The 25,811-nt window shown below is 44.2% G+C and overlaps 1 protein-coding gene across 1 annotated transcript in view; it reads left to right on the top strand.

The window, feature by feature from the left end:
* Positions 1-23,221, top strand: part of LOC115466570 — a 31,805-nt gene extending 8,584 nt beyond the window's left edge. The window contains exons 2-9 of the mRNA XM_030197900.1: positions 11,854-11,904; positions 12,083-12,358; positions 15,889-16,227; positions 17,619-17,720; positions 19,693-19,720; positions 21,017-21,078; positions 21,248-21,282; positions 22,414-23,221. Of these exons, the coding sequence (XP_030053760.1) occupies positions 12,169-12,358; positions 15,889-16,227; positions 17,619-17,720; positions 19,693-19,720; positions 21,017-21,078; positions 21,248-21,282; positions 22,414-22,578 (921 nt within the window). The 5' untranslated portion in view covers positions 11,854-11,904; positions 12,083-12,168 and the 3' untranslated portion in view covers positions 22,579-23,221. The remainder of the gene's footprint in view (positions 1-11,853; positions 11,905-12,082; positions 12,359-15,888; positions 16,228-17,618; positions 17,721-19,692; positions 19,721-21,016; positions 21,079-21,247; positions 21,283-22,413) is intronic.
* Positions 23,222-25,811: the final 2,590 nt, after the last annotated feature.

Here is a 25,811-nt window from a genome sequence, read left to right as displayed (position 1 = left end):
AGGACGAGCTGCAACCTTATGCGTGAAAAGGCAGAACTGTAATTACACCAGGCTCTAAAACACCAATACACTACCTCGTGAAAAAACACATGACACAACAGACATGACACAAGGAACTAGAAAGCAAAAAATATGAAGGCAAAATACTGAACTGGAAAGTTAACTCAAGAAGTCAGACTCAGCATGCAGCAATACCAGAAAAATTGAAACTTACATGCAAAATTTCACAGAAAGCTGACATATTCCAATTAATAAATTCTGAATAAAATACTTTTTTTTACCTTGTTGTCTGATCATTTAGTCTTTCTATTCACTTTGGTCCCAGTGTCTTCTGTTTTATGCAGTGTCTTCTTTCCATTTGATATTCCATTTAATAGATTAAAAATAAAATACTTTTTTGTACCTTTGTTGTCTGGACATTGTACTGTTCCATCATGCTGGTTCCAGTTTCCTCTTTTCCTGTCTTTCTGCTAATTCTCCTTCAACTGCTTGCTGTCCATTTGTCTTTTCTTTTCTCTCCTGTCTTATTCCATTCCTTCACTACACCTACCTTTGACACATTATTTCTTTTTTAGCTCTTTCCTCTCTGTTTTGTTTCTTTACTGCCTCTCTGTTCACTTAAATTTCACCCTCGTCCTCATCCTTCTCCTTTTTAGTTTTCAGCTATCAAATTCCATTTCCTTCTCTCACCCACTAGCTGCCCCATTCCTCTTCTCAGTCCTTCCTCCAACCTTCCATTTCCTTTCATCTTTAATCAACTCTCCATTACCACATTTCTGCCCCCCCCCCATCACTATCATCCTCTCATTTGTTTCCTTCCCACCTCCCCTTTGGCCTCTCCCAAATAGTTCCACCATTTGCAGCATCTTCTTCCCTCCAACCTTCTAGCCCAGCACGCCTGCTCCCTTTCTCCCCTTCCCACCCTTGTAGCCTAATATCTCCCTGTCCCTTCCACACACACACACCCCAGCATCTTCCAGCCCCCCCCCCCCTTCCCTGTGGTCCAGCATTTCTTCCTCTCTCTCGTCCCTCCCTCCAATTGTCCAGCATTTCTCCCTCACTCCCTTCTGTCCCTGGATCCACAATCTCCCTCTTTTTCTCTTTCCCCTCTAGTGTATATCTATCCCTCCCTCTCATCCATCCCCATGTACAACCTCTCTTCCCTCCTTCTTCTCTCTCACTGCCCACATCACTCTTAGTATCTCCCTTCCTTGCACCCTGGGCCCAACATCTATCTCTTTCATCCTCTTCCTTCCCCTTTTAGCATCCCTCCCATCCCCATACAGCATCTCTCTCTGTCTCCCTCCCTCCCACTTCCATGTTCCAACATTTCCCCTTTTCTCTTGCTGTGCATCTGTCCCTCCCTCCTCCTCCACATCCAGCACTATTTCTCCCTCTCTCTCCCCATGCATCTCCTCCCACCAACATTCCCCACCTCCCTCTCTCACCTCTACCTAGCAGCATTAGTAATGCTGCATTACCCCAACAGTCATGCTCCTCCTGTCTCTCCCTGCCACCAGCCAGCATGCTGCCTCGGTCTTCCCTGCCGGCGCTGCCTCGGTCCCTGACTCCCTGCAGCATTCTTGTGTTCACCCGTACCCATCACCGTCAGCGCTGCCATTCATTCTGAGTAACTAGGACCAGGGGAGATTCTGTGAAAGTCGAGGCCTTTTTCCAACATCAGGTCTCTGCAGAAAGAATCACTGAGACGGAGTTTGAAACCACCAGCTATTTCATCTGGCTGCGAAAAAGAAAAAAAAAAGAAGCCTTATCTTTGCCTAAAATATTATCCAAAAATGTATGAAAGCAAGGTAAGGAGAAATATAATTTAAAAATATGCGAGGGACCTTTAGTCAACAGGACGACTGTATAGAGAATATGAGCACGAGATTCTTGCTTATTTTCCCCTGGCAATTACAACTAGACGGACCAAGTACAAGTGGACAGTTTTTCCAGCTGCCTCATGACATTTCAGCTCTTAGACTTGGATTCGTCAAAGCTAACACAGATCCTGAAAAACTGGGAGGAATGGGACATCACAGGGTAAGGTTTCGTAGATTCTGCACCTCTGCGGTCAACAATCGATTTCTTCTAATTAGTATTTGCAACAATAAATGTCAAGGGCTGAACTTTTTGTCTTAAAGACTTCAAATTCCGTCCGCACATTGTTACCGTAATCTTTCTCTTTTTCTTTCCACCAGCAGATCAGCATATCTGTCTTATAAATAAAGTATGCAGACTGTTTTTTTTCAGCAACCTATCTTGCCGTGAGCTTGTAAACTAGGGTAAAAGTTCGGATCCCTATAGTGTCCTTTAATGTTAATGAAAATGCAGAGAACAACAGCAAAGGCACTAACAGACTGGAATTTGCTGGGGCATCAGGTGCTCTCTGTATACAGCAAGAACGAAATCTAACTGACTGTGGAGACAGAATTTTGCATTGTGGCCTGAGCTAAGCTCCCCACATGACCTCTTGTCTTGACCTCTGGTGCCATTCATTCTCACAGGCAGCTCCATTCCCGCTCCCCTTTGCATTGCCGCGTCCTCCGGCTCTCTCTGATGCACTTCCTGTTTAACAGGAAGTGCGTCAGAGAGAGCCAGAGGAGTGGACGCGGCAAAGGGGAGTGGGAGCGGAGCTGCCTGTGAGAATGAATGGCAGCGCTGACGGCGACGGGTACGAGTCAACACAAGAATGCTGCAGGGAGTCAGGGACCGAGGCAGCGCCGGCAGGGAAGACACAATTAAGCCCCACCAGTTCGCTGGTGCGACCAGGGCCGTGCCAAGGGTCTCTGGTGCCCCCCTGCAGACTATCAGTTGGTGCCCCCCCCCCCCATCTCGCTTCTTCATTAGATGTTTCTCCATTGCTACCTGTCTTTCCTTTAGACTGAAAACTACAGGCCCAGCCAGACCTGACAAAAGGGTCTACCACGCCCTTCAATGTCAAGCATATACTAGAAAACTGTAAATTAGCTTACATAGGAAAGCAGTTTAAAAAAATAAACACAATTCCTGCTGTTTCTTAACACTGCTCTCCAGAGAAAGCACTGCCTTTATAAAGAGGCTTTTCAGTGGGACTTAGCCTATTAAAAACTATTAGCCTAATTAGGAATGGCCAGCCCTTGTAACTGCAGCGACCTAAACTTTGATTATGCATGTTCCTGTCTTTGTTACAGTGTGTGTGTGTGTGTGTGTGGGGGGGGGGGGGGGGTCTCTTCATCTCATTTACACAGTCTGACCTCCCTGGCTCACTGGGAGCCCAGTCTCTTGGAGACTGCTATACATTGCAAAATAAGATAGCAGATGTAAATTCTCAAAGTGGACATATTCCAAACACTAAAATGAAAATAAAACGATTTTTTTCTACCTTTGTTGGCTGGTGACTTTCTTTTTCTGATCATGCTGGCCCAGTATCTGATTCTGTTGCTGGTATCTGTCCTCTTAACTCTGTTTCCAGGGCTTCCTTTCCACTGTATGTATCCCTCATTGATAAGTCTCTGATTCTAAAGTTTAGCAATTTCATTAAAGCAAAATGTATTTTCAAATATCACAAACTCTCCCTATCCAAGCAGAATGTTTTATATAAAAACAAACACACAAAAAAAGCAATCAGATTTTTACTTACCAGCTATTCTACACTATACGTCAGCTAAACTTCCTCAGCCAATTAAATGGATTTTAGCTGTAGCTATGATAATTATGTACACATCATTGCAGTCATGCCCTCCTCTCAGTGTACATGCTCAAAAAACAAAAACTTTGAACCACTTACAGATAACAATTACACTATTTATTTTTTATTTCTCCCCAGTCTCACTTGCACACCTGCCTCCAAACCTGTTCTCTTTAATATGAATGTTGTTCCAGCTCACCCTGAATGAAAGTTGTTCACACACCAAAGCCATAAATAGCTGCTGGTTGTACTCTTTGAAGCAGCTTTAGCAGAGCAGCGTGTCTGTCTCAGCACTGCTGAGCTACCTTCACTTCCTGATGCGGGAAGGGCAGGGGAGAGAGGAGAATCACAACTTCAGGTAAAAGATTTTGCAAGTGAGTGGCGCCCCCCTGCATTGCTTACCTCGCTTACCGTGTCAGCACTTCCTTTAAGAAGACTCGTTTGGGGGGGGCAATGCCCCCCCTCGCCCCCCCCCCCAAATCTATGCCCATGTTTTCACACAATCAAAGTTAAACAATCATTTTTAAACAGAATTACTTCTAATCAACAATACAGACCCTGAGTGCACTGGTCGGTTCAGACAGGGTTGAAAAACAATCTTTAAAATTCACTTCCATTACAATCAGTCCTTGATTTTCAACTCTATCTGAACGACAGTCCAGACATAAGTTATTACTCTACATCTACATCAAGTAAAACAACCAAAAAAAAGTAACAAGACAGATTATACAAATGGATAATATACTGAGCACTAATTTCAACAAACACACTAAAATTAGTAGGAAGGATAATCCAAGGGCAAATAGTAATAATGCTGCCACTAATAACTAACCAAAATTCAGTATTACAAATAATACACACTGTTTGGTTACCTTAAAATACACAATTTGCCCAGAACAAAAGAGGTCAGTGCACAAGGCAGTATTTGAAATTATTAATCAGGTTGTGGAAGGAACCCACCGGTGAAATTCACCTCCACAAGTATTGGGCTTGTCACAGCAGAGTGGGAGTTCATCTGTGGGCAGACGTGTCATGCAGAGGATCTGTTCCTGGTCTGAAGCTCCTAGCTCTCGCTGTGATCCGGGCCCGCCCAGCTGATGATAAGAGCCTGGATGGCGGAGACCAGTGATGTTGTATGTATAGTGTATGTATTGTTTCTTTCCTGGTCTAAGAACTCTTTGCATTGCTTAGATGTAGAGACCAGTGATGTAATGATTGTTTCTCATTATTGTGTGTATATAGCTAATCATTGCATATACCTTAATCATTGTAGAATTTAGCTCCTCTAATAAAGGTTTCATTTTCTTGTTATGAATCCAAAAGAATCCACGGTAGTTATTGAGCAGTCTGTGTTAGTGAGACAGTCTGTAAATCCATAGCATTACAGCCAGTTTCAGTGCAGGAGCCAACCGCCGCAAATATTCAGTGACGCAAACCAGTTACTTGCTATTGGATATTCGCCGTTAGCTCCAGACAAGTGATTTAAGCAGGCCAGAGCCTGAAAGAGATTAGCTGCTCTCGCTGCATGTGCAGGACATGGCTATTTTCTGTAAAACAGGGCTCCACATGGTGACAGCACAGATTTCTGTGTGTGAATAATCCTGGGCAGTTTTATAAACATCGATTCCTGTGTATAAAACAATAACATTTTTTAACATACATACAAAGGAACCTCTTCAAATGACTCCCACCTTCTAAGAGGCCTCATTCCTTGCAAATTCACTCATTTGAAGCTGATCCTACCTTGAATAATCCCACTAGTTTTCAGTCAGTTTCCTTGTTTGAAGCTGAAGCTTTATTTGCCTTTTGGATGTTTGTTTTGTCAGTCCTCCTTGACTAGACGGTAAGCTCAGAGGGGCAGGGACTGTCACTTATGTGTCTATAAAGCGCTGTGCAATCTGGTCACACTAGGCAAATGATCACAACAACTGAGTTTAACAGTGAAAGGTCTGATGTCTGTGTGAATTTTTACAGGATGTTTTTGCCAGAGGTAGTGTTGGGATGATCCTAACTGTTGAGTTTAATTAGTAGAGTCTAATAGGGAGGCGAAGGGCAGGTAATACTCCAGCACTGGCCCTGCCTGCCTCTCTTACCTAGAATTGATCAGATAGGAAACTGTGTAATCTCTCTGCTGCTGGTGCTGAGGGTCCTCCTCACCTTTAAAAACATTCAGAAGACCCAGGCCCTCTCCACAAATCCTTATTGCATAAACCTATGTCCCCAGAAGATTTAGATATACATTAACCTATGCTGCTGTGGGAGCTTTTTCTCCTGGAAACAAAGAAGCTGAGGGATCTCTGTCAAGCCTCTTAAGACTTGTTTAACTGTAAAGTCTCAATATCTTGAAGTATAACCTTGGCACACCAGCACACCTGAAGTCTCTATATTTTCTGAAGTTTCCTTTATTGAATAAAACACAGATAATTTACTCACAGATGATGGCCGACGAACAGAAGCACTGGTGAGGAGCTCCCAGACCAGGAGCACTCCCACACCGGTCTAGCCCTCCGTACCACGGCCGCAGAGCGAACCGAGGGACCACCAGCAAGAAAGTAACAGAGGTGAGCCATAGCTGTGTTTCACAGCTTCGGGCGGCCACCCCAGGCACAACTTGCAACCAACCCTGACCACGCGGCCAGCGGTGAACTCGGCTATGCGGCCAGCAGTGAGCCCAACCAGGCGGCCAGCAGAAGGGGACTGCTCCGGGGACCGATCGAGAAGAAGCCTGGAATGGGACTATCTGACCATCAACCACGTAAACCCGACCGCGTGGCCAGAGACGAGCCCAACCACGCGGCTGGTAGAAACAGACCCCTGACCAGTGGGGCACGGAGCTGCCACTCCAGGGACCGATAGGGAAGGAGCCTAGAACGACAACAATCTGCCCAGAGGCCACGCGCAAAAAATCCGGAAGCCTCACAGTCAGTCACTGCCAACCCAAGCAGATGACCTCCCAGGGAGCTAGAGTGGAAAGCGCTGCCAAAGCCGGGACACCCGGGCGTCCCTCCGCAACACCTCCATGCTCCAGGGCCACGGATCAGCCCGAACGGTTCACAACTCTCACCGTACCCGATCTCACCAAGAACTACAGGGAGGACGTCCCGAGCCCAGATCACCAAAGAGAGCCCTGCAGACTTCACCGGACGGATCGATGCTGAAAGCGACTCCCTCCCAACTTTAAGACCTCAGAGCCACCACAACCGGACGTCGGAACCTACCCAAAACCGCAGCACGAACAGCCCAATAGAAACGAGGGAGAACCTACAGCCAGTTTGACCCGCACGACCGAAACAGCTGACTCGACCACTAACACAAATCTCACTAGCACAAAGCCTCAGTACCGGGAGTAGCACCTCTGAATGCATCTTAAAGGCGCGGTGTACAACAGACAAAAAACAGCAGCCCAGTCTACCGAGGAGAGTCCCAGGAGCCAACTGGAGAGAGTGGGTTAAAAATAATTGCAAAATTAACTCTTTGCTTGCTGCAGACAGAGTGGCCTCCTGGAAAAACTTTCTAGTTCAGTACTCTTTCTATGCAATTTATGTAGGGTAAATAATTGTATTATTATAGCATTGAACTTCACAGCATTATACTAAATCTAGAACTGCAATCTGCTAAATGCTTTTAATTGCTCATCATACATCTCATAGCACTATACTGAATCTGGATCTGTATTCTGCTAAATGCCTTTTAAATGCCTATTATGCTTCTCATAATACTATACTATATCCAGAACTGTAATTTGCCAAATGCTTTTTAAATGCTTATTATGCAACTCATACCACTATGCTGACTCTAGAACTGTATTCTGCTAAATGCTTTTAAATGCTTTTTATACATCATAGCATTACACTGCATCTAGAACTGTAATCTGCTAAAGCTGACACTAACCACCTCCTATGCTCCATTGTATCACACACTGAACTACACGACTGAACACTGCATACATTAACGCTAACATGAACACTAACAAACTACTCCTAATCATCTACTGTCTCTACCACGCACTAACAACCCCTCTAGCAGACAATACCCTTCCTACAATACACAAACCATGCACACAACCCAAATACAATACACCCAACCAAAAGACTAAGAAATGGAATGGACAACCTTCCACCCAAGGAAACAACCAACATAGAGGAAAAAAAGGACACAACAAACTCAAAGACCAAGAAGACAGACAGCTAATAAAAATCATCACATCCCAGACCCTAATTGAACCCCATCGACTAATACAAATGGGTTATATAAACGCCAGATCTGCAGTTAACAAAACTATGACAATAACCGATTGGATCACAACAGACAATCTTGACTTTCTCTTTATAAGCGAAACCTGGATCCACGACCTCAAAGACCCCATAATCCTAGAACTATGCCCTCCAGGATACAAAATCACCCATTGGACAAGGAACGGAAAAAGAGAAAGTGGATTAGCTATAATCTATAGATCCCAATTCACTGTCACAACAACAGCCGAATCCATACTTCCCCAACTTGAAATCGCTTCAGTCAGAATCAACCACCCAACCCTACAAGACCACCTAAACCTTATCCTGTTCTACAGACCGCCAGGCAACTGGCAAGACTGCCAAACACACTTCATGGATTTCATAGCCAACACATGTGTCACTACCCAAAACCTTATTATAGCAGGCGACATCAACCTCCACCTCGAGGATACCAACCTAACAAATGTGAATGAATGCAAAGAATTCCTTCAACTATGGAAGCTCCATTGGCCAAACATGCAACCCACTAATATTAAAGAACATACACTAGACATAATTACATACAAATTCTCACAGGAACTAAATTTCACACTAAAAGACACAAAATGGACAGCCATACCATGGTCCGATCACTACAAAGTAAACATATCCCTTCACTGGCAAACAAAACATTCACAACACAAACAAGAACAATCAACCTATACCACAAGAGGCAAAATAGACCCAATAAAATTTTGACAACAATTCTATGACAACGAACGGACAACACCAACGGATTCACCCCAATTTCTCCATGACTGGGACAACAGATGCAGAATCATATTAGACAACATAGCACCACTCCAAACCAGAACCTCACATAGAAAAAACTCAATACCATGGTTTAATGAAGAACTGAAAGAGCTAAAAACACAAATCAGAAGATTAGAACGAGCATGGAATAAGAAAAAAGACGACTCTGCGCTCAACGAATGGAAACAACTACAAAGAAAATACAAATACACTATCAGACAGACCAAAAGATCTTATTTTAAAACTAAAATTGGACCAGGCTACAAGGATACACATAAACTCTTCCAACTCGTAAATAACCTACTAAATACCACGCCGGTCACTTCTAACAACAGTGATACCCCATCAGCAAACAACCTTGCGAACTACTTCAAAGAAAAAATCATAAAGCTACGAACTATGATACCTAACAACAATTGATTATGTAAACCTCCTTGAATGTCTAGACCCAACACATGGGGAATATCCAGCAGACCGATCATGGACCAACTTTGACTCACTATCGATTGAAAGCATCTCTTAATCACTCAAAAGATACACCAAATCGCAATGCAAACTGGACATCTGTCCTAGTAATCTGATAAGATCTGCCCCTCAACAATTCATAACAGACCTCACGAGACACCTAAATTACATGCTACAAAGTGACTTCTTCCCAAAGGATAAGGGAAATATACTACTTACCCCTTTACCTAAGGACGCAAAGAAAAGTACAAATGATTTAACCAACTATCGCCCAGTAGCGTCTATCCCGCTGATAACCAAACTTATGGAAGGCGTAGTGACGAAACAACTCACTAACCACCTAAATAAACACTCAATTCTGCACGAATCGCAATCAGGATTCCGATCGAACTACAGCACAGAAACAGTACTAGTAACTTTAATGAATAAATTCAAACAAACAATTGCAACTGGCAATAACATACTTCTCTTACAATTTGACATGTCCAGTGCCTTCGACATGGTTAACCATGACATATTATTACACATCCTGGAATACTTTGGAGTGGGAGGCAATGTTCTTAATTGGTTTAGAGGATTCCTGACAACAAGATCCTACCAAGTAACAACTAACGCAGAGATATCAAACCCATGGATACCAGAAGGATCCCCCCTCTCACCAACCCTCTTTAACCTAATGATGACACCACTAGCCAAGCTATTAGACAACCAAAATCTCAACCCATACATATATGCAGACGATGTCACGATTTACATCCCATTCAAACATGACCTAAAGAAAATCACCAATGAAATCAGCCAAAGCTTCCAAATCATGCACTCATGGGCGAATGCATTCCAACTAAAACTCAACGCAGAATAAACACAATATCTTACAATTACCTCACAACACAACACAAATAAATTCACCACCATAACCACTCCAAACTTCTCCCTCCCTGTCTCAAACAATCTGAAAATTCTGGGTGTTACCATTGACAGAAATCTCACACTTGAAAACCACGTGAAGAACACAACTAAGAAAATGTTCCATTCCATGTGGAAACTCAAAAGAGTAAAACCTTTCTTCCCAAGGGCCATTTTTCGGAACCTGGTACAGTCAATGGTATTAAGTCACCTGGACTATTGCAATGCACTCTATGTTGGCTGTAAAGAACAGACCATCAAAAAACTTCAAATAGCCCAGAATACCGCAGCTAGACTCATATTTGGGAAAACAAAATATGAAAGTGCAAAACCCCTGAGAAAGAAACTACACTGGCTCCCACTTAAAGAACGTACCGCATTCAAGATCTGCACGATTGTTCATAAAATCATTTATGGAGATGCCCTGACCTACATGCTAGACCTAGTGGACCTACCACCCAGAAACGCTAAAAAATCTTCCCGCTCCTTTCTCAACCTACACTTCCCCAGCTGTAAAGGAGTAAAATACAAAGTAACGCATGCGACCAGCTTTTCTTATATGGGCACACAGCTGTGGAATGCACTTCCAACTCACCTGAGAACGATCAATGAATTAACTAACTTCCGCAAATCTCTGAACACTTACCTCTTTGACAAAGCCTACCACGAGAACCCATAGCTAACTATAACACAACACCTTTCCAACTTCAGTCAGAATGTATCTCTCTACAGCTGCTTGATCAAATCCTCTTGTCTTCCTTGACTTCTTTGTAACACCAAATGTATACATTATCCTGTTATGGCGATGCCACAAGAGGTCTTTGTAAGCCACATTGAGCCTGCAAATAGGTGGGAAAATGTGGGATACAAATGAAATAAATAATAATGTTCAGAAGTGTTGCCCCAGGGCACAGAGACTCCGTAATTCTGAGAGCTGTAGCAGTGGTTGGAGGTAGAAATCCAAAGAGAGGCAGCTTTATTGCAGAGGTGAGAAATAGTTGAACAGATAGAAGTGGCTCAGAGCTGGGAGACTGGAGAGTGCGATATCTCATTAGGAAGATATATTCAAGGTAAAAAAACAAGTTTGTTCCAGGGAGTTTGAAGCAGGACAAGTGCTGTCTGAAGCAACATGGAGAATGCCTCATGGCGAGAGAGACAGGGAGGTCAAGAAGGCTCACACAGGTCCAGGGAGGAGGAGGTAAAGACCAATGGGGACAGAGCCTGCCATGGGGTAGCAAGGGGTGTTCCTAGAGGACAGCCCTCGTTTTGAGGCAAAGGTCATACCTGGCTGACCTCTCAGGACAGAGATAGTAAGACTGACCAGGAAATGATAGCAGGTAGACAAAGGAGCCAAGCTTGGCTGAGAAAGAGAGGAGGTCTGGTTAGCAGCACAAACCACTGGTAACAGTTCTTATACAGACAGGCAAGTGTGGCTGCATTGCCTGTGAACTACATTACACACAATGCATTGCTCACGTGTCTTTGCAGTGAGAACTGCAGCAATGAAAATCCTTAGAAATGAGAATAACAGTAAAGGCATTAAACACATTTTAGGGTCACATTATAAACTAGTGCAAGGCTGTCAAAGAACAGAACAATCTCCCTGAGTGTCTGTTATTTATGAGGCTCAGCAAATCCTGAAAACCATGGGGGAAGGGGAGGAAAAGGGAAGAGTTATTAAAAAATGACAACACTGCCCACTGTTGGCGGATCTGTATACTGCACCACTCACCTGCCTTCAAGCTGTTAGACTGTTTAACCCATTGCTGTCTCTTTTTCTCTCAGACTATATCCTGGATTGGACCGGAGTACAGGGAGGAGTGTCTCCCCACACTGGTAATTCTCTTCCCTCAGTACCTGTCAGTTTCTGGGAGTGAAAGGAATGGAGGATCTCTTATACCACAAGAGGGTCTCTGATCTCTGGCTTCTCCTCTCATCCTAATAAATAAACTACAGCTTCAAATTACATGGATCTGTGAAAGAAGTTTTATATTTTGGGTTGTTTCCTTTGCAGATAAACCCTCAATCTCTGTGTGGAGAGACCCAGAGGAACCAGGAAGCTACAGGATCAAGTGCTCAGCATCTGTTCAGTATGATGAGATGTGGTTTCGCTTAAAAAAAAATAATATTGAAGTTCCAGGTGACCTGACACCTGAACCCAATCAGTTGTCTCCTTCTGCGACTTTCTGTGTCCGAGCAGAAGGCCAATACACGTGTCAGTACCTTGGGAGCAACCAACACCGCTCTGACGATTACTTCTCTTCAGACAGTAATCCAGTAAATGTGAGAAGTGAGTCCTGTTCTCCGTTTTTCTTTGGAAAAAACAGTGACCCTGTGCACCATAGGGACACATGTAGGCTGCAATTTCCCATCAGGATATCAGTACACTCTTTAAAAAAAACAAAAAAAAACCCCAACCATATAAAATAAAATAGCGCCACTTTCAAGCACCTTCAAATAATTCTCTTCCATCCGTAAAAAAATGTTAACCTTCAATTGGGACCAGATTAACACTATATTGAGCCCTTAGCCATTCTGCACAGTCCTCGGGGCACACCTAATCCCATCAGGTTTTCAGGATAGCCACAATAAACATATACGAGACAGATTTACATACCAAGGAGGCAGTGCAGGCAAATCTATCTCATGTATATTCATTGTGGATATCCTGAAATCCTTCTGCCCCGAGAACTAGGTTGGAATACAGGTAGGTTTATGTTTATTAAAAATTTTGGCCAATAAAGAATCTAAATGGTTTACAGTACTATAAAAACAAGAATGATGAATAATTAGGAAAAAACTCTCTACCAGGATGGCACCCTTTCCCCCACTAATTGCTCCCCCTCCCTGCCAATTTCACTGATTCTCTCCAAAGACCAAGGAAGTTTTATGTCAGGAGAGGGCATGATGTCAAAACGTTGAAGCCAGTTTCCCCAGCAGCCGCCATCTTGGCTTGTCCAAAACAATAGCAAACACCATTGAAAACAATAGCTAACTAGATTTTGCATTCTTTCTGTTAGGAGGGGATGGGGTGGAGGGAGGGATGTAAAGGGAGTTGGGAGGGGGATTGGGGAGTTTTCAAAGGATCTGTGAAGGGGGGAAGCAAATGAGCTGCTGCTGCCAACGCCATCACCGAGCCGGGCTGCAGTTCGTTTGCTTCCTCCCCTTCACAGAACCCTTGAAAACTCCCCAAACCCCCTCCAACACCCTTTACATCCTTCCCTCTCCCCTGATCCCCTCCTAACAGAGAGAATGCAAAATCTAGTTCGCTATTGTTTTCTGATAATGTACTGTTCCCTAAGAGAAGTAATTTTAGGTAAAGTGAAGTTATATGGACTGTTTTGAACCTGACTTGTGCTTTGGGCAGCAAGCCCTAAACAACCTGGAGTTAAGGTGTGCCTGGGCGGTTAGGTTGAGTGGAAGCAAGAAAATAAAAGCTCTTACTTATAAACATTGTGCTTTGAATGTGCCTCTGTGAAAGGAACGGAGGGAGGAAGGAGTCCTGGAAGTTACAATATATAAGCTGCAAACTTTACAAACAAATATGAGTGTAAAAATGCAAACCATTACAGTTCCTGACCGGACATATTTTGATGGCTTAGCCAGTTTTCATAAAGGGTGGCTGGTAACTAGTAGCATTTATAAATTGATGGGATCTTTAAACCAGTATTTTGCTGACTTCCAGACTCCCATCCCCCCACGGACTGTTTCTTTGGAAGAAGAGGTTAATCACAGAGGCAGCACTGTGACAGTAAAAACTGCAAGATAAGTGGGCTGCGGATTTTAGTCCCTGGACCCCTCTTTGAGTCCAGCCTTTCCTGGTTTTCATATAACAGAGACAGCCTGTGACCAGAACATGAGGATAGTTATCAGGGAATCAGCCTTCATTTACGGACATCATGGCACATGCTGGGGCATTTACCTGCTTTGGACAGGTACTTTGATCATGACGCCCTCCATTCTCTCATTCTCTTCCTGCTCGTTTTCAAATTAGAATATTGCAATATTGTTTAATCTCAGTTGTCTTCACTCATTCTCCAGAACATTGCCATAAGACTTCTAGGTCATCCGTCATTTTGATCATGTTTCCCCTCTGCACCAGGGTTACCACTGGCTCCCCGTCGAAAAGCAAATCATTTATAAAACATGGTAGCTAAATTTTAAGGCTCTCCTGGTTGGTCTCCCTGCATATTTATCTTCCCTTACAATCCCATATTCCCCGTCCCATTCCCTCCAATCTGTGAATGATCATCGCCTGGTCCTCCCAGGTCCGAAACAGGCAACTTTAGACTCAACCGGACACTGGGCTTTCTTTTTCACTGCACTGTTTTTTTGGAATTCATTACCTTTAGCTATCCATGCTGAACAATCGTTGAAGCAATTCAAAATTGCCTTGAAGACCTGGCTTTTTACACTTGGATTCAACCCTGCCTAGGGGTGTGTGGTACCAATTCTGTTGGTTAGTGCAGTGGACTTTGATCCTGGGGAACTGAGTTCGATTCCCACTGCAGCTCCTTGCAACTCTGGGCAAGTCACTTAACCCTCCATTGCCCCTGGTACAAAATAAGGACCTGAATATATGTAAACCGCTTTGAATGTAGTTGCAAAAACCTCAGAAAGGCAGTATATCAAGTCCCATTTCCCCCTTTCTATCCCTTTCCTCCCCTATGCCCTTCCATTTTTCAGGAATTTCCTGCCATCCTGGTTTCTCTCCTGTATGATTCTTCTCATGCATATGAGATTTTCTTTCCTATCAAAATATTATAGTTCCTTTTCCAGTGTTTTTGTTTGTAATTTTTAGATTGTGAACTGCCTTGCTCTGCCAGTTAATGAAGGTGGTATAGCTAGTGTAAATAAATAATAACAAGAGATGATCGCAGACCCTGATGTTCAGACTATGGTACTATCTGCAGTCCTCTTAACATGACTACTTGGTTTCTCAGAGTAACTAAACCCACCTGAGCATGCCTGACAGCCCCAAAGTCATTAGGGAATAGAGTGTAGGTCCCTCCTCTCCCACTCAGTGCATCTCCTGTAACGTGTACAGAAGAGGAGGTACAAGCTTAGAGCCACCGAGGAGCATCGCAAGTGCATTCCCATCCCATCTGAATTAGACCAGGTGGAAAGGAGGGCACCACTCTTCCCTCTTTGCCCCCCTTGTATACAGGCTGCTGCCCATTATGGGAAATGAGTTGCTGACAACTTTCAGCTGTGCTCAGTGATGGCCCCCTTCCCCCATCCCACACACCACAGGTTATCGTAAGCTAGCGATAGTGACATGAGTGCTCTCTTCTGCTGACATAGGGGGGGGGCACAGGCTGACTCCCAGTCCTTCTCACAGAGATTATGTTTCTTCCCCTGGGAAAGGGCCGGGGCTGGGAAGATGCCTGGACTTAGTCCAAGTGGGACTAAATCTATTCGAGGCAGAGGCCTCAAGGAAGTAAATAAGGGCTGTGTCTAACCCTTTGTGGGCAGCACTGGAGGCAGAATGGAGTTTTGAAATGGCAAATACAGGTGAGCCGCAGACTTTAAGAAGGGTTATCCATGTGCTTTTAACCACAGTCCCTTTCTGCAGGTTTCTTAAGGTAGAAAAGCAATGAAGTCCGTTATTCTGAACAAATTTCATGTTCCTCCAATCTAATGTTGAAAATATTAAGATTTTATGAGGGGTAATTGATTCTGACATGGCACATAACGCTGTTCTCCATGTGAAACCTCCTGCCCCAGTCCACATCAACAATTTGCATTTGGAGATTGTTCTGATTCCTGTTTATTTTAATTTAAAGAGTTTGCAGTTCACTTCTTCTGATGCTCTTTCAGATCTTCCCAAGCCCACGATATCCATGGAAAAAGACCCTGGGGGAACAGGAGGATACCGGGTAACCTGCTCACAGACTACGATAAATGCAGAAAAACAATTTACTTTACACTGCGGACAAGATCCCAACAACAAACCCCAGAAGGTTAAAACTGGCATCAAACATTTTCCCATTAAAGATGGGATCTTCATTCTTCCCAGAGATACAGGTGGTACTGAGGGAATGTGCAGGTGCTCCTATCAAATCACAGGAGAGAGGCTGGAGTCCCCGTATAGTGACACAGTGCTCATCGGTAAAGATGTACAACTCCAGGCCGGTCCGACGGAGAATTCTGCTCCAGGTACGTGCATATGAAGGGAACATTTACAGTAATAGCTGGTTACATCATAGCCAGTTGACAAATTCAGCTGCAACCTCACCAGCTCTGATGCAACAGCTGAAGTAAGGCTGCAATTCCTGTGCTCAGACACTGACTGGTGGTCAATACCTAGTGGAGAAAAATTCAAGTTAGCAGGTTAAGTTTCTCCCCAGTGAAACTAGAGAGCTATTATATAAATGCACCAGAAAGGAAAATGTTTCAGCCAATTGGATCTAGATTTTCACCCCCTCAGGTTAGATATTGAAAGATGAGACAGACACATTCAGTGATTGAAGGAAGGTTTCTATGGAACAGCTCAGTGCCTCAGTAAAAGCAGCACCAGATTTCCAGTCCTCTCCACAACCACTGCTGGTTTCTTTCTGCTCCTCTGAGCCTTCAGTTCATCAGGGTCATCTTCTGTTAGGCTACGGCACCAGGACCCTTCATCCATAATCCATATCCCCCTTCCATTAAACCCAACTATGTGCGGTAACAGTGTTTTACCAGAGCAAACCTCAGCTTCCTCCAGAGGCCAGGTAATGTGGTCCCTAGGCCTCTCCATTGGGTATTGCTGCTGAATGATACACCGAATATCTCAAAGAAAGTTGGTGGGAAGGCAAGAAGGTAAGAAAATATGTCAATGATACCGAGATGGAGAGTGAGCTGCTTGTTTCTACTTCATTGACCTCATTAATGGTTGACTGTGAGCAGCGGGAAGGTGTCACTTACACTGATCTCTCTCATTGATGGAGGCTATGAGTGTGGGTAAGGGTGTCTCTTACGTTGATCTCTCTTGTAGATGGTGGCTGTGGAGGAGTAGCCCAATGGTTAGTGCAGTGGCCTGGGAACCAGGAGAACTGGGTTCAGTTCCCACTGCAGCTCCTTGTGATTCTGGCCAAGTCACTTAACCCTCCATTGCCCCAGGTAAAATATAAGTACCTGCTAATTGCTTTGATTGTAACCCAGAAAGGCAGTATTATCAAGCCCCTTCCCCCTATGAGTAGGGTTTGAATGTCTCTTATCTATGGAGGCTGCAAGAGGGGTGAGGGTGTCTCTTAAAACATGTAAGCTGTTAATAAGGCTAGGGTGTCTCTCTTATTGACAGAGGCTGTGAGCAGGGTCTGGGTGTCTCTTATTGATAAAGGCCATGAGTACAGTTAGGGTTTCTCTTGTTGATGTAGGTAAATGCATTCAGTAGTGTCTCAGCAGAGGTGGAGGAAGTAGTAATGGAAGCCCTGGTTAAGCACAGAGAATTCTTGCTGGTGATGAAGTGAAGCGAAGGCCAGGCCTGTGCTCTGTGGTCCTGTAACAGGACTGGCAGTCTCTCGTGTGTCAGATCGTTTATCAGTTTCTTTGTCTCTCGGTTTTTTCAGATGATGGTTCCTCGCTCATCCTCTATATATCCATCCCCTGTGCCATCGTCCTGCTCGTCCTCTTCCTGGTGACCCTCATGTACTACCTCACCTCCAGAACGAGTAAGTACAAATTAGACCCCAAATAATGCGGCTCCATATAACATGGGCTCACTTATAACATGCTGATGAGCTGGACATCCGTGTGTGTGTGTTTGTTATCACATATTACACAGTACACCTGATACAACACAACACAATCTTAGAAGCAAACAACTGTGTTAAATGTATTTATTTGGGTTTTGCTCACACCTTTTTCAGTAGTAGCTCAAGGTGAGTTACATTCAGGTACATTGGGTATTTAAAGGGGGCCTACAGTTTATGATCTCCAAAAACCCATAAACACCCAGTAAAGACAGGGTTAAACCTGACTCCTTACTCTGCCCTTTCTCACTCACCCAAAGGCTGAGACCAGCAGCACTGGGGGAGGGAAAGGGACATTAAATGTAATGCCCTCCAGTGGCATAGCCAGACCTGAGATTTTGGGTGGGCCCAGAGCTAATATGGGTGGGCACGCACTAAGTGAGATTAAATAAAAATAATAAAGCACAACATGAACTGGTTGCAGCAGCTCATAGTTCGCTCTGGCTCCATCCTCTTCTCTGATGGCCGCGGAACCCCCTCTCCTGATCATCTGCTCTGACTCCGAGAGCAGATCAGGAGGAGACCCGCCACCAGCGCCAACACCGTCTATCTCCTGTCCCTTCCCTCCTCCTACTGCTCTAAGAAAAGCGTGGCCGGGAGGCACAGAGAACCTTAACTCGACTCCGTCCTTCGCTTCCTTTGATGTCATTTCCTTTTGGGCGGGCGGGACACAGAGAGCGGGCAGGAAGCGAAGGACGGAGTCGAGCCTGGCTGCTTGCTGCTGCTTTTACACCCACCCGCTCGCCGCTGCGGGCAAGAAGAAGACTGTCGTCATCGTCGTGGAGAAGGTCGCAAAAGACTGGGTGGGCCTGGGCCGAGATTGGGTGGGCCTGGGCCCACCCAGGCCCACCCGTAGCTACGCCCCTGATGCCCTCATTGGAAAATCCCAGGAATGGTCACTTTTATAACCCAAACCACATGACTTAGCACATTTGAGAAGCGTGATTTGGTGCACTGTTTATATCTGTATTGCACAGGAGGTGAGAGACGGGAAATACCATAAAGACATTCAAGCACATGAGGTGGGCCTCTTCTATTTGACAGAAAGGCTGGAACCAGGGGGCATAGAATGCAGTGAAAGAGGACAGGAGTAATCTAAGGAAATATTTCCTTATGATGGGTGATGGATGTGTGGAATGGCAGCCAGGTGAAGGTGGAGGAGATGACTGCATTTTAATTCAAGAAAGCTTGGGAGAAGTACAGAGGATCTCTGAAAGATAGTAGAGATTAATAGTTGTGTGGATGGACAGACTAGATAGGTCATATGGTCTTTGTGTCATTTTCTCTGTTTCTATGTACAAAGGATCTCTGAGGGAGAGGAAGTGATTGTAGAGATTAATAGTTGGGAAGATGGACAGACTGGATAGGACGTATGGTCTTTGTGTCATTTTCTATGTACAGAGGATCTCTGAGGGAGAGGAAGTGATTGTAGAGATTAGTAGTTGGGTGGATGGTGTAGGGATAGGTCGTGTGGTCTCTATCTGTGTCATTTTCTATGCTTCTATGTACAGAGGATCTCTGAGGGTGAGGAAGTGATTGTAGAGATTAGTAGTTGGGTGGATGGTGTAGGGATAGGTCGTGTGGTCTCTATCTGTGTCATTTTCTATGCTTCTATGTACAGAGGATCTCTGAGGGTGAGGAAAGGATTGTAGAGATTAGTAGTTGGTGTGGATGGACAGACTGGATAGGCTGTATGGTCTTTATCTGTGTCATTTCCTATGTTTCTATGAAAAATATTTGTAAGGGAGGAGGGGGAGAGGGGTGACAGTGGGATAATGTCTATTTCTGTTCTCATCTCCTCCAATATGTTACTTTGATTGTAAGAGAGCCGTCAGAGAGTGTTTACTTCTTGTGAGGTTCTTATGGCATCTCTATTTCTTCCTCTCTGCAGAGAAAGCAACTGCCAAGAAGCCTCCCAGGTAAAACTGTGTCAGAGCTTTTCCAACCACTGGACTTCACACAGCCACCGGCAGTGTAAACCCAATTCATAATCCATCCTGACTGCAGTCCTGGGTTTCTCACCACCAGCACTGTAAAGATGGTTCTTGGCCATTCAGATTCCAGTCTGGTCTGGTCTTGGGTTGCTCATCTCTTGCATTGATGACCAACTCCTCAACGAGAGAGTCAATGAAATGAAACATTATTGGTTTTGAGCTTGTCATACCCAGAATTCCCCAGTGCAGTTGTCACAGACACTCTGTGACTCTCTTGGTTACTGCAAAGCTAACCTGGTGGAAGAAGCTCTTTCTGCATTTCATATATCATTATCAGGGCTCCGATTCCAACTTGATCAGCAAGGTTATGGTACAGGTGGAAAATGACATTCAAGAGAAAGAAGCTGCATCTTCTCAGCCAGCTTGATTCTGTAGTAGTGGAGATTTAAAAGCGAAGCAAAATCTATAGTGTCCTAAGGAAAGCAAGACTACATTGTCTTACAACATTCAACTTCTTCTTTTCCTGAAATGACTTCACCTCCTTCCTCCTTCTCATAGGATTTTGTTCCTTTTAAAGCCTTTGTTTACCATAGTTACCTCTCCAGAAATAGCACCAAGCCTCAGTGCTGAGTTGTCAACATCTACCAATCCCCCTCCCCCCACCACGGAACTGAGCAGGAAAGAAGGAAGCAGTGAGGGATGGGGGAAGGGGGGGAAGGTTGTCTTTCAGCTGGGCCACCAGGCAACCTGTAGGATGGTCACTTCACAAAGACCTTTCTATGCTTTCATGGTGTCTGTCTTTGGCTTTTACCCCCTTTACAGACCTCCCAAGTGACCAATTTCCTGGAGGGAGACTGTGGGCCAGTCCTGGATTTCTAACAATCCCACCCTGGTACATTCAGGGACCCACAGCCTTGATTTCACTTGATAAAAGCACAATGCATTGGATTGTACATTCAAAGCCAGAAGTCTCCCTTGAGGAGCTAGCTCATCTGGGGTTCTGGGTTTTAAATAGAGGGTTGCAGCTCATGTCATTTAACCCCCACCCCATGCTGACCCAGGCATGTTTGGACCTGTACTTCTAATTTCCCTTAAGAAAATTCCATATAATACCAGCCCCAGCAGGTCATGAGAGGACGGGAGAGTGTAAATGTTAGGTCGTCAGTATGGAGTGACTTCTCCATTACCAAGGGGCTGGGTGGGGGAAAGGTTGCTGATAATTATTCAAGGGTAACATGAAATCTCTCCGAGATCTGTACTTACCTCTGGCTTCTCTTTCAGGATGATGCCATGGGAGGAAAATGGGGTGACCACAATACCAGCCGCTTCTGCCAAAACCCTGAGTAAGTAACAAGCAAACGTTGCGAGCACCCTGTGTCCAGACTAAGATTCATCCCGGATCGTGACTGGGTTTGTGGCATTTCTGAACTGGATGGGCGGGTACCCGAGTCTGGTCTGTGACACAAGTGATACCTGTGCGAAGGAATCTCACCCCAGCCTTTATCTTTTCAGATGTGCCTGCAGAGAAGGAGAGAGAGAACCTGGCTGTAAGTAACATGGCCTCTAGGCTGCTAAAAACCTGCCCAAAAACAAACCCAGCCTCCCCTCCCCAGGGCATGCTCCCTGCCAGAAACCACAGTACACAGTTTAATAATAAACAGTTATACCATTCATATCATACAGTGAGATATCACACAGCTCTGCCAATCATATCACACAGTATCGTAATACAGAAATATACTGGTCATATTATATGATGTGGTGACACACAGCTATATAAAACAGTGTGCTAACAGACAGCAATAATAATCATATTACACAGTGTGCTAACAGACAGACAGCTATATTAGTGTTTTACTGTTCTGAGATCTTGCCAGATACTTGTGACCTGGATTGGCCACTGTTGGAAACGGGATGCTGAGCTTGATGGACCTTCGGTCTGCCCAGTATGGCAATACTTACGTTCTTATGTAGCTATGCCAATCATATTAAATAGTATCATAATACATAAATATAGTGGTCATATTATATGGTGTGACTATACCAGTCATATTATCCCCTGTGATAACACTCAGCTATGTCAGGCATATTACATAGTGTGATAATACAAATATATATTGGTCATATTATATGGTGTGAAAACACACAGTATGATAACAGACAGCAATACTGATCATACTAAACAGTGTGATAAAAGTCAGCTATGCCAGTCATATTACATGGTAGGATAACAAACAATTTCATCAGTCATATTATACCGCCAGATGATACAGTTATACAAGTCACATTATAAGTACATAAGCATTGACAAACTGGGACAGACCGAAAATCCATCAAGCCCAGTATTTTGTTTCCTACAGTGGCCAATCCAGGTTACAAGTACCTGGCAAGATACCAGAACAGTAAAACAGATTTTATGCTGCTTATCCTAGAAAGAAGCAGTAGATTTTCCCAAGTCCATCTTAATAATGGCTTTTGGACTTTTCTTTTAGGAAATTAGCCAAACCTTTTTAAAACCCTGCTAAGCCAACTGCTTTTACCACATCACCCACCTTCTAAAGAAGACTAGCCCTTTAACCACAGGCACAGAAAACTATTTGCTTTGCCTCCCATGACACTAACCTTTCACTCAGGTGGCAGTTGTACCAATCATAGCATGGGGATATTTGAACTTCCAGGTTCCGATGCATGAGAGAGAAAATGAGACAGAGGAGGAGGAGGACAGATGTCACGGGGATGTGACATACGCTACATTAAATCCTGAGGTGCTGAAGAAGAAGAGTCCAGCGCCCATTACCCCAGTGCCTGAGTCCAATATATATGCAGCAGTGAATGTGAAGTGAGAGTGCAGGCCTGAAGGAAGGATGGCCAGAAGATACTGGGGGGTAAGGAAGGACTGTGGACTGCTGGGTTTGCAAGCCATTAATGTGTATCACTGAGCACTCAGCTGCCTGCACCCTGAGCAGAATGGAGAAATGGTTCCTGGTCCAACAATCTTTTTAGTTAATTTCTGCAGCTCAGATCCTGGACATATCTTGAATCCACATAAAATACGTTGTTTATTAGCTGTGTAATACTCACATGTAGGGATGCCCAGGGCATCACAAACCTATGAAGAGGCAGCACTGTAAATATTACACTGGGCCCAATACACCCAGGACATGGAGAGACACTCATTAAACACAGAATAAGAACTAGGCACACATCCAAGTGGCACAGCCATGGGGGGACCTGGGGATCCTAGGCCCTCCCACTTTGAGCTCAGGTCCCCTCCCTTCCAAAACTGCAGCACCATTGCTACGGCTGGTGGGAAGCCCCAAGCCATGCATCTTCTTCCCATCATATATCTGCTCTTTGTTCCTCAGCTATATGGTGAACTGTATTGTAGAAAATCTTTAGTATCATATCTATATGTTGGTTGCATGTTCTAATGCATGTTCTTACCGTTCAGTGAATCCAGAATGCCCCAATTTGACTGCCCCTATCGGACCGACCGTTCACTTGTCTATTAGATTGTAAGCTCTTTGAGCAGGGACTGTCTCTCTTTGTTAAATTGTACAGCGCTGCGTAACCCTAGTAGCGCTCTAGAAATGTTAAGTAGTAGTAGTAGTAGTAGTAATGATGCTTATTAGGTGTATCATTAGTATTATGCTAACATTGTATTCTATCTCTTGTATTTGAATTCCAGTGCTGTTAAATGTGTACATTTTTTATACTGTTTCACAGTATTTCTATTATTACGTTTCAATTTACTGTTTTCAAGTTTACCTCATTTACTGTATTTATGTTTATTCTCGGTTATTTTACTATTGTTCTGCTGTTAACAAAATTGTAAGTTTCATATTAAACTATACCTGCTGTCCACCGCCTTGGGTGAATCTCTTCATAAAGGCGGTTAATAAATCCCAATAAATAAGCCCCGCAAATACGCCACCCCTAGTCCATGCTCAGTTTTCGAACATGCGTGAAAATTAAGCATGCAGGGGGGAGAGGGGGTTGGCATGGCTTGAGGATTCCTGCCAGCTCAGGTATTTAAAGGTTGAATTGGGGGTCATGGGAGGAGGCATGGAGTGCAGGGCAGGGGCAAAGAGTGGGGTAGGGCAGGGCAAGGCAAAATTTTGTGCCACCCTCCAACTGAGCTGGAAACCCCAAGAAGCCTGACCAGAGAAAGAGAAGCAGAAATGCATCCACACTTCTTCCTGCCCCTCCCCCCCACAACACACATACTCAGTGAACTGAACATTACACCACCTGTCCTAACCAGCGCTTACTAACTCCAGAACCAATGGTGTTACAGACGGAACAAATCAGGTATCTGTCTGAGGTCTGACACCATAGGGGACACCGGACTTCACAAATGAGTAATGATTTTTTGCAAAGAACTGCTATTTGCATTTGAACACTAGACTATTTCACTAAGGGCTTCTTTTACTAAGCTACGCTAGCGATTCCCGCGCAGAAAATGAGAGGAAGCCCGTAGGAACTGAATGGGCTTCCTCTCATAGCGCAGCTTAGTAAAAGAAGCCCTAAGTTCCTATATAATATTAAAAAAAAAGATTCATGATACAACTTTTGCTGTAGCAGTGGCGTAGCCAAGGGTGGGCCCAGGCCCACTCACTTTGGGCTCAGGCCCACCCAGTAGCAGCACACCTATGATGTGGCTGGCAGGTATCCTCAAGCCCCACCAGCCGAAAACTCCCAAGAACTGTCCCTACTGCATACTTTGTAAATAGCAGATCTTTGCCTGCAGCAAGCAGTGACTGATACATACTGTTCACACCAGCCCTACAGCCTTCCCTCTGATGTATTCCCGCCTATGTAGAAACAGGAAATTGCATCAGAGGGAAGGCCGTGGGGCCAACATAAGCAGTCCAGTGTGTATTAGTTGCTGCTTGCTCACTGCCGGTGAAAATCTGCTATTTAAAAGGTGGGGGAAGGGGGGCAGAGGCGTAGCTAGGTTTTAAGGTCAGGGGGAGCAGACTTTTGTAAAATAGGCGCCAGCAACGATCACACAACTGAACTAGCAGAAGTCAAGTTGGAAACCACAGGAAACAGTATGAGTATGTGTCTACTTCCCTGGTAGTGGAGAAACGCATTGCACAATAGAAAAATTGATATTATTTTTGTTATGGTTAGTTAGCTGATAGTCATCTAAGAATGCTGCTCGGTAACACATTATGAATTGACCAAACATTTTTCACTGAATTTTTCCTGAACTATGAAGCAAAGTATTTCCAGTCATTTACCATTCACACGCTTAACTTAGAGCATCCTCACCCCACATTGGCTCTTTAGCACTTAGCTGCACTTCATACTCTGTCAACCAGGAGTGCTCGTGCTGCTAGTGTTGTCGTGATCATGACTGAAGAGTGCAGTGCTGGTGCCACTGGCGCTGGCCCTTCCTCTGTGGTTCAGGAGAACCAACACTCCATTCTTCAGCCATGAGTCTGGTGACACCATTAGCAGGAATGCCCCTGTACTCTACCGAGGAACGGCTGTACCTGTAATACAAAGCCTACAAAAGTCACTCAAAATCTATATAATCTACTTGACCATAACACCACTGATTTACAGAAGTAACACAACAAAGACCTTATCTAGAAAAATGCAACACAGGAAATACTACAGTAGGAACTAGAACATCAATATGCCCATTAGGAAACTGGAACAAGTTGAATTCTTACAGATGCTTAAACAGAAACTAGGTGCAAACAGAGTACCTGGCCTCAGTCACAAACACTGAACACCCTTGCCAGGTACAGAATAAATTACCACAAAGTTCAAATATGAATATGTAGACTAAACTTAAAACCCAAGAAGCCACACTGCAACACTAGAGAAAGAGAAATCAAAACAGCACTCTGCAAAATATAAAGAAAGCAGTGTAAACTTACTGTAAAACTGACATTTTCCATTCAGTGAATTAAAAATATTTTTTTTCTTTCTACCTTTGTTGTTTGGTCATTTTGTTTTCTTTTTCCCATCATGTTTGTCTCAGTCTCCAGTTTCTGGCTTTTCTTAACTTTCTTCACATGATCTCCAGTTCATCTGCCACTTCTCTCCCTTCCTGCCTTCT

This window comes from Microcaecilia unicolor, chromosome 3, assembly GCF_901765095.1.
Source record: "Microcaecilia unicolor chromosome 3, aMicUni1.1, whole genome shotgun sequence".
NCBI lineage: Eukaryota > Metazoa > Chordata > Amphibia > Gymnophiona > Siphonopidae > Microcaecilia > Microcaecilia unicolor.
This window is presented reverse-complemented; position numbering and strand designations above follow the sequence as displayed.